Consider the following 9,420-nt stretch of genomic DNA (forward strand, 5'->3'; position numbering starts at 1 on the left):
TTTCTTACAGACATTTTGACATGATTTGACTGAGAATAAAAATGAAGGCCATAAGCTTTCATTTTGCTTCTGTACTTGTAACATCAGAAGGCAGTTGTGAAGTCCATGTCTAACTCATTTGCTGTGTTCTTTCACCCCATACAGCATATAGTGGTGGCTGAGTAAGAACTTGTTGAATGAATGATTTCCTCAGGAGTGGTATGTTTGAAACCCCGACAGAAAATCCGGAGCCGGAGTCCCTAAGGCGGTTTGACGTTGTAGTCAACACCGGCAACTCCTGCGGCGCACCTGAACCCAAGCTGTATCGACTCCGTCTTTCCCTTGGACCCTTCAGCTGCGAAGAGAGGGGGGGTCTGCTGCATGGGCAACAGCAGACCCTCCATATCACCCTGCCCAGGCTCTGTAGCTTCAGCGTCATCACAAGATGTCGATTCAACACGGGAGGAGACAGATACCATGTCACTCCCGAGTCGGACTGCACAGCCATTCTCGGCGGTGCAGATGGACTCTTGAGAAGCTACACCATCGTCTCTCGAGACGGACGGCTGCCGACGGTATGTTTGATGCCACCTACTAAAGACACAACATCAGGATTTTGTTTCTCCTTAGGGATTGTACTTTGAGCTCACATTTATGAGAAGAGAAATAAGTATGGAAAATTCCGAACTGTATTATTCTTTTCTTAATTATGTCTCTGCAAAGCCAGAGATTTAAGTGAATAAGTGCCTAGTGTTCTTCAGTGTTTTCTCCCTGATGGTTGTACTACACACCTCCACTCCTGATTTGAGATATTGCTAATGCAGCTATCCTCTAATTAAGGTGTTGGCTCCTCCATGCACAGGACACTACCTTGGAGGTTAAAAGCCTCTCTGACTTGTGGAGAGCAAGCATGGTTACATTTTGTACATACTTGAGTCCTTTAGGGAAGAAGCAGCAGGGACAAGTCAGGGGGGGGTGGCGGGCAGTGACTTCATTGCTCACACCTGGCAGCCATGTGGCCACCACCAATCCTGTCACTTCAGCTGTGTCCTCAGAGGTCTTCAGGGTTTCATCTGACAGCCCAGTTTCTTTCCTTTTCGGGGTTCAGTTCTGGTCCCAAGCCCATACTCAGTCAAGTACATTACCCTTAAATTTCATCCTTACCATGATGACTTCCCCCAGTTTGCCTGGGAGGGTACTAGTCTACGCCTGTCATCCAGAAGTAATCATTGATAGTACCCTTTTCCAATTTTACTTCCCACCAGTTTAGATGACAAATGACATGGATATTCCATTTTGGCACCCTTTACACATGGCTCCAGATTTATTTTTGACCAATTATTATCTATTTTTAAAATTTAAGGTGAAACATAATATTTACCTATTTTTCTTCTCCCTTTCCTCCTCACACTGTTACAAGTATTCTCAGTTTTTAGGTTGTACCTTTTAATTTTATCTATATTACTAGGTTTTGCTTCCTAGTGACAGTACTTAGTGAAACTATTAAGGGACTTTGTGTAGCTCCAATAATTATATTATTACTGGGCATTTAGAAATTAAAGGCTGGCATTTAATTAAATATCATTCTGCAAAGACTACATTCTAAAAGTAGTGGCAGATGCAGTATCCTGGTTATTTTAAATGGGTCTATGGGTAAGAAAGACAATAATTGTTTCTAATGTTCTTCTATAATAATTCAACCACAGTGTATGATGTCCAACCTCTATTTTGTTATCTACATATTTGTCTATTTATCCATCCATGCATCCTAACTATAAGCAGGGCCAGCTTTCTGCAAAAATAAGCAATGTTTATTTTCATCACCTGTGCTGCCCAAAGCAGCTTCCAGTGATTATAACGTTTCCTGCTTTGAGGTCACATCAATTTCCACAGAGCACCATTTGACAAGTGTCTTAACCTAAATGGAACAGATCCCCTGGAGAGAAGTCCAGGCTGCAGAAGTCAGGTGGGTAGAGGACAAAGAAAATGTTAGTGCTCTTACAGTCATACAACAGGCAAGTAGCTTCTTACCCCACAAATTTATCAGATTGTTCCTAACTCTCAATATCACACAGCTCCAAAACTGCACATAATTTGATGCTTTTATTGAGCAGATTTACATGAAGCAATTTCTAAAATCACTGGCCCTGAGGCATATCTTCACCAAGCCCCCCATTTTCTGTTAGTGAGCACGGTTTCTCTGATGTAGACACTTCCCTCATACTTTTTTGTAGACTCGCGTGCTGACAACATTATTCATGGTATGTTTCTAAAAGCAAAGAGGAGTCTGTTAGAGCCAATAGCTGACAGGTTAAACTTGCTGTTCCCCTCTTCCCCAGACCCTTGAATCAGGTTGCAGACAGAGCAATTGAGTAACTTGGGAGGCTTGCTTCAAATAGGAGAATTTGAGAAGTTCCATTTCGAGAAAACTCACCGCTATCATTTTTCCCTCTACAATTTGTCTTTTGATTGTTGTCTCTTTGCCAAGCCATTTTTGAACATGGACCAGTGAGTCACCCTCTAATGTTATGATGCTCTATAAATGTATAAAGAATCAGTTAGAAATAGCAACTCACTACATTCTAACCTACATAAGACTACTTTTTAATCTCGATTTAGAAAAATTTTTCCTCCAAAATCCTCACCTCAGTTCTTTTTATAATTTAACATCATCAAAGTATAGAAGTCTCAAGAGATTGTTCAACTAATGCCCTCTTCCACCAGATGATACCTAAACTATTCATGGATGATTGTTTTCCTCTATATGCTTTTTTAAAAAGAGTATTTTATTGATTATGCTATTACAGTTATCGCAATTTTCCCTCTTTGCCCCCCTCCACCCAGTACTCAATCCCTTCCAACAATCCCTCCTCTTAGTTCATCATGTCCATAGGTTGCACATGTAAGTTCTTTGACTTTTTCATTTTCTACACTATTCTTTACATCTGCCTGTCTATTTTGTACCTACCAATTATGCTTTTAATCCCCGCACCTTTTCTTCCATTCTCCTGCTTCCCCTCCCTGCTGATAGCCCTCCATATGATCTCCATATCTATGATCTGATCCTGTTCTAATTGTTTTCTTAGTTAAGTTTTATTTGTCAAAGAGAGATCAGAAAAAAGTGAAAATGTGTTAAATTTTTTGGCCCTCAACCATCAGAATAATTTGCAAAAAGATTGGCTTTGGAGATGTACAACATTAATGAATAAAACAAGCCCTGACTGACTTGATAGTTAATTAAATTAGAGATGAATTAACTTTTCCCAACCACTTTCTAGTTTTTTCCTGATTGGGAAACACCAGGATGATTTAGTTCTTACCTTCACTTTCCGGTTGTCTGCTGTGGATTCATCAAACTCTTCCCCCAGCTTGAAGAAGATCTCAAAGTTCTTGAAAGAGCTCTTTGTTTTGATGCTCACCTTATCCCCAATGGCACTAATACTGATCGTTGGCTTCTCTAGTGCGGCTAGGTGCCGGATTGTAACAGGCACTCCTGTAACGAAGAGAAAGCAGCAATCCTTCTTAAGATATTGAGGAAGAAGTGCTAGCAATTACTTTGGAAGCAAATTTAAAAGAAGTAATGCTTCCCCTATTGAAGTTCTGTATGATGTGCAGTAATTTCTTCAATGCTCTCTGTTATAGTTGGATTGAGCCAGTCTCTCCCAATCAGAGGGTATGTCTAGTAATTATACTTATTTTGCAAAGCTAATTTCACTTTTTTTGAGACTGTGCTTCATCTAAAGTGAGTATTTGTATGGTGCCTTTCAGGTGATCAGATGCTGGTTTGGGGGAGTCGTTTTCCTCATTTTAGAGGGTCACAGAGAGGTAGGGAGGCTCATTCTAGGTGATGTCTGGTGACTAGCAGAGCTGAGACTTACACATAGGTTTTCTAGTTTTTCAAGAATTTTAGCACACTTTTTTCTTAAAAAATCAAGAAATACATTTTTAAAGTACCTAAACTGCTTTAAAAGAACACAACTTACAAAATTCAAGTTCCTGTCTCATTTGCAAGTTCAATCCCATGTTGCCAAAGAGGTGGCAAACAATCATTTGGCTGAGAACCTGGCCCTGTTGTTCAGGTTGGGACTGTCCATTGTCAAACTTGACCTCTGCAGGAGGTCCAGAAGAGCTGATTCCTCTCTCTCTATATCAATATCAGACTCATTTCACATTCAGATTGTGGAATGACAGGACTGGTTTGACTACAGAGAAGCAGTGTTAGACGTGGGTCCCAGAAGAAGGAAGGGTGACATGGTTAAAGCCTAGGCTACAACTTTGCCAGCTTGGGAATGTTATCTCAACAGTCAAATGTGCACAACTATAGGGCTTACCACACAGATATATGGGAGGTGAATTAGAAAGGCTTAAATTGTAAGTGGCACATAGGTACTCAGCCTTTATGCCCTCTTCTCTCTGCCTAAGCCCAGCTCCTAATCAACACGAATGCTTTTGCCAGAAGCCCCAAGTTTCTTAGATAGACACATATTTAAACTCAAAACAGGTGAGTCTATGAATCCATAGAGAGATAGGAAAACATGTTTCTAATTAGTCCCTGAGAAGTTAGTACTAAATATGAAAAAATATATATTATATTATGAGCACATTGACTTCTTATGTTGCATTGATCATTTTGGCCAAGTTAAAAAAGAAATTAAGGTTAAAAACCTCCTTGACTTTATATACAATTTATTATTGCAAGGGAGATTTCTCTTAATTAAGTATTAAAAATTACTTAATTAGGTTGTTCTTCTAGTGTTACTAAAAAATAGTTTAGTTACTATAGGCCTAAGCCACTGTAAGTGATGTTTACATAACTTGGATAACAGCTCAAGGGTGGACAGGGTTTATATTTCTGAGAAATAGCCAATGGTGAGACATTTAATGAGGGAAAATGTTCTATTTCTCTAATAAAAAAATTGAAATTATTCAAGATAATGTTTTTAAAGTATCTTCCACAACTATTAGAACTCTAAAAATTAACCAACTAAACTTTGTTGTTATTGCTCTTCTGAAGGTATAACTTAAGGCAGATCTTGAAACAAATTTAGTTGATACATTTAATTACAAACTTAAAACTGGGAAAAGCTATTTGATGAAATAATCAAGCTAAAGAGAAACTTTATTAAGGGGTTATTTTCAAAGTATTTTTTCAAATATTTTCATTAAGGATAAATGAAATTAAATATATGAATGATGTCTCAAAGGAAGTATATGTGAACCTTCTATTCCCAGAGGGAGACAATTATTACTTGTAATAAGAAAAGTAAAAGTAGCTACATAAATTTTGTTAATCTCAAATGAATGTACACTAGGATCACAAAAGACAGAGAGAACTGTAAGAATACTCACGGTAAAGTGCAAACCCAACCCGATCACAAAATGCATGGCCAGTCTCCAAACCTTGCAGTGGTATTTCTCACCCAGTTGTTCCAAGTATTCCTCAAAGTTTTCACTGGATTCCAGTTTCCAAGTTCCTAAGAAGGGCTCAATCATGATGGAAAGCTTGCTGAGAAGAGGGACTCACAACCAGAAGCCAAAGGAAGGTAAGCAACACAATGCTACAGCATCTTCAATTAAAATGTATCTTTATCACGTGACTCTTCTGAAATGGCCAATGGGCAGCAGCAAGACCAAAGAGTCCAGGCACCAACGTTGACTCATTTTGTCTACCTCTGAAATTAAGGAGCAGTAAATTAACATATGAAGTTGAATTTAGGTCAATGATTATAGTTTTCTAGCAAAGAGAGTTATACCCTAGGGTCACCTAATATAACTTGTGGAATGGGAATGATTTTCAATAGAGATCAGCCTTTTGAATGAATGTCTAGTCAACTCAGAAGAAATCTCCTGAGAAATGTCTAACAAACACCTGACTGAGGTGTTTTCCCATCTGATACAAGGACATCCTTACTTGATCACACTTCAGCTGTTTTTTTGTTTGCACAAATAACATTGCCAGAGAACTCTCTTCATTAAAATAATACCTTCCCCTCCCTTCCTTGCAAGGTTGATGAACTGATATCAGTTAATGTAACTGAAATATCTATAATTGCTTGGAGTGAGGTGTGGGCTATGATTAATATTATCATTGTTCTTCATCAAGAGTAATTGTAAACTGGGAAGAAAAGTAACAATTATCATTGATTAGTATTCTGTGATTTAAGATCAAAAGTGGTGGTAGAACTAATGCTTGGAAAATTCACCTTTTAGGCTTACAAAGTAAGCTCAATATTAAAAGATACCTCTTGAAATTGTGAGGGAAAGTTTTCAGGAGAAATATAATATTTTGATATATGCATTTTAAAGATAAACAAGCAGGTAATTGAAATCTTTGTGCAATTATGTCTGAAATAATCTTCTGCATCCCAAGTAATGGAAGTGGACTTTGCAAGTATTGTGTTTACTAACAAGGATTAGAGTCAGAGGCTGTAGATTTATGTCACAGCCCTGAGCTCCAGTTGTCTTGAAGAAGGCTGAAAAATTAGAATATTTGTACTGTTGTCTGCCTGTGTTAAATATTCCTTCAATTCAGACAAATATTTATTCAAACCATCTCTTTGTGAAAAGAACAAAAAGTTTGTAAAAGCTTGATGTTTTGGTACCACAAGATTATAAATTAAGTAGGCTAAAGAATTTCTTTTGATGAAAACATATAAAAAGGAAACGTATAATGCAGTATCTTTATAGGTGGAACAGTTATTAAAATATCAGGCAAAGTGGGAAGCAAAATACCCAGAGTCAGTTTCAGGAAACTGAGACCTGGGCTCAAGATAAGTGCCTTCACAGTTGGAAGTGTCCTCAGAGGTGGTGTTCTAATGAAGAGTACATGACTAGAGCTTGCCTAACCAGTTATAGGTGTGCATGTACTCTCCTCAGGAAGATAGCAAACATACATGGCTACACACGTTTGCTAGCGGACCAGTAGGGAAAAGGTCTCCCATTAGTGTAAACATCATTTCTTTAAGTCCCCTGCCAGAAATCAATCCTGTGGTCCATTTTAGCACTCAGAAGGCCCATGAGACAAATGGAAAAGTCAAATTTCTGCCTTCTAGCAAATATTCTCACCCCTTGAAGAGAGCCAGAGGGATTGTCTCTCTTTACCTCTACAGTTCGCTTTCTTGTGTTACCAACTCAAAGATAAAGCCAAAACTGAGGATGGCAGGGTGAAAAGCAGGGAGGAACTAAGGCCACTTCATTTCTGAAATTCTTATTATATGAATTAATAAATTCCATTATTATTTAAACAATCTTATGTCTGAGTTTTTGTGGTTTGCACATTAAGCCTGCATAATTGGTATGACTTTGTAAATAACTTTCAGCCAAATGATGAATTTGGACTCTCAAAACAGCCAATTATACTCAGCATAGGATATCAGCCCTGTGTGCACAGCCTCACGGCATCACCCATCTTTCCAAATCCAATGCCAACATCTCTGTGACACTGGCTCAGAGCTACTTTATCCCTATTATGTGGCACAACCATATTTTAACAGAAGTTTCTTTGAGAACTTTTCTCATAGTATTGCAAGGAATTAATCTCCCACTGTCCCCTAAGCTATTTGTAAATTTATCAAGCAAAGAAAATATGTCTTAGTCACCTCTGTATCCCTGGTATATTATTGGTGTTCAATAAATTTTTGATGAGTGGATGACAAAAGGAATTAGCAGTGTTTATTTCTTTTTGACTTGACAGTTCCCCTCCTTATGGATTCTAGTCTCTCTAATAGCGACGAGAAATGAGGTTTGAATACATTGTTCTCACCCGCCCTGCTCATATGATGGGCCTTTTAGTGTGGTCATTAGCTAGTTGAGGGATTCTCGGCTTCCCTTGGCCTTTGTTCAGTGTTTCCTTATGGCCATGTAAGTCTCCATCCTCAACCAAGACAGTTCCCTGCTGGTCACACTGCTGCCACCACAGCCTTTGGCACCTTTGTTTGTGTATAAAAAACAAACAAACAAAACCTGAACAATTTCCTTGAGTAAAAATATTTCAAGGTAGAATGTTCTCAATTGTTAAGCCTAATAAAAGATCTAGAATACAGTAATTTGTTATAGAACCATTTACATGTTTTATTTTCATAATGATTTCAATGCTATTTCTTCATTATCTCATTTTATATGCTTCTACAATATCTCCTTGTCTATATAAACTTTCTTTCTTGTGACAATTTAGATATTAAATAGTTCTTAATAAATTTTAATTTTAATATGCTACATTCTCCATTGGCAAGACACACTGGTAAAGTTACTACCAGAAGCTACAAAAGTTTTAAGAAATACATCACATAATTTATTGGTGTATGTATAATATTTTAACTGGACCACCCTAGATTCTTTTCTAATTTCTTTCATTGTGGTAAAATACATGTAATGTAAAATTAACTATCTTAACCAATACAGGTCAGTGGTATTAAATACATTCATACCGTTATGCAACCATTCCCAACATCCATCTCCAGCATTCTTTTCATCTTGCAAAACTGAAACTCTGTCCCCATTAAACAATAACTCCTTTCTTCTTTCTCCCTAGCCCCTGATAAGCACCATTCTACACCCTGTCTCTATGATTTTTATTACTCTAAGTACCTAAGTGAAGTCATACAGTATTTGGTAGGGTTTTTTTTGTTTGTGTAACTGGCTTATTTCACTCAGCATGTCCTCAAAGCTTCATTCATGTTGTAGTATATCTCAGAATTTCCTTTAACACTTAATATTCCACTGTATGAATAGACCATATTATGCTATCATTCATCTGTTGATGGACACTTGGATTGCTTCTATGTTTTAGCTAAATTCTTATGATCAGCAACTTATCTTTTAGCCTTTCCATGTGTTGATGTTATACATAGGATAGGTGTTCAGAAAATAATGGACATGCTTTTAAAAGAAGTACCACAAACACAATTATATCAACCACAGCACACATTTTAACAGATGTTGGCTTACTGTAAAATGTAAATACATAGTTTGGACATTTTGTTCTATGTACATAAAACTCCAGATCACTGGAAAAGCCCTCAAATCTTCCACAAGGCAGAAGAACTAATTAACATGCATGCATGCACATACACACACCCCTACCTGAAAAGCCTCATTATCATTTTTGTCTGTGTTATATATTGGAATTTTATAGGGATTTCATTTGAATTAAAAAATCCCAGAATATATTCAATGTTTTATTTGAATAAAATTTCCATTGGTAAGAAAAGTTGGAAACCACTTTGAGGACATTTGTATCAATAATCACTTGCACTCAATTCTTGAGAGACCTCAGAGATAGCTTAGTTTACCAATAATATTTCAGATTAAAAATTTCGGCCTAGAAATCTTTTTCTATGACCTGTGTTGTTACTCTACTTCTCTCTCTGGCTGCTCCAGGACAGGTAGGTATGCTTAACAGCACCTGGGCCAGCTGTATTTGTTTTGATGCACTTCACAGAT

At 37.5% G+C, this 9,420-nt stretch overlaps 1 protein-coding gene across 1 annotated transcript; it reads right to left on the minus strand.

Annotated features, from left to right (window-relative positions):
• Positions 1-2,063: 2,063 nt before the first annotated feature.
• On the minus strand, positions 2,064-5,541 carry FABP9 (fatty acid binding protein 9). The gene is made up of 4 exons (XM_090282905.1): positions 5,400-5,541; positions 3,300-3,472; positions 2,414-2,515; positions 2,064-2,248 (listed from the first exon to the last, which is right to left on the minus strand). Exons 1-4 carry the CDS (start codon positions 5,470-5,472, stop codon positions 2,198-2,200), a joined length of 399 nt encoding a protein of 132 aa, XP_090139031.1. The 5' UTR covers positions 5,473-5,541; the 3' UTR covers positions 2,064-2,197.
• Positions 5,542-9,420: the final 3,879 nt, after the last annotated feature.

The sequence above is a fragment of the Furipterus horrens genome, unplaced genomic scaffold, assembly GCF_987537825.1.
Source record: "Furipterus horrens unplaced genomic scaffold, mFurHor1.1.pri manual_scaffold_7, whole genome shotgun sequence".
NCBI classification, from domain to species: domain Eukaryota; kingdom Metazoa; phylum Chordata; class Mammalia; order Chiroptera; family Furipteridae; genus Furipterus; species Furipterus horrens.

What these genes read in the sequence shown, in the direction of transcription:
- FABP9 (XM_090282905.1), bottom strand. Translation starts at nt 5,472, where the DNA reads ATGATTGAGCCCTTCTTAGGAACTTGGAAACTGGAATCCAGTGAAAAC. An exon ending in CAGACAACCGGAAAGTGAAG is followed by an intron (nt 2,516 to 3,299) that starts GTAAGAACTAAA and finishes ATACATTTATAG; the next exon opens with AGCATCATAACATTAGAGGG. An exon ending in TAGAGGGAAAAATGATAGCG is followed by an intron (nt 2,249 to 2,413) that starts GTGAGTTTTCTC and finishes CTTTGCTTTTAG; the next exon opens with AAACATACCATGAATAATGT.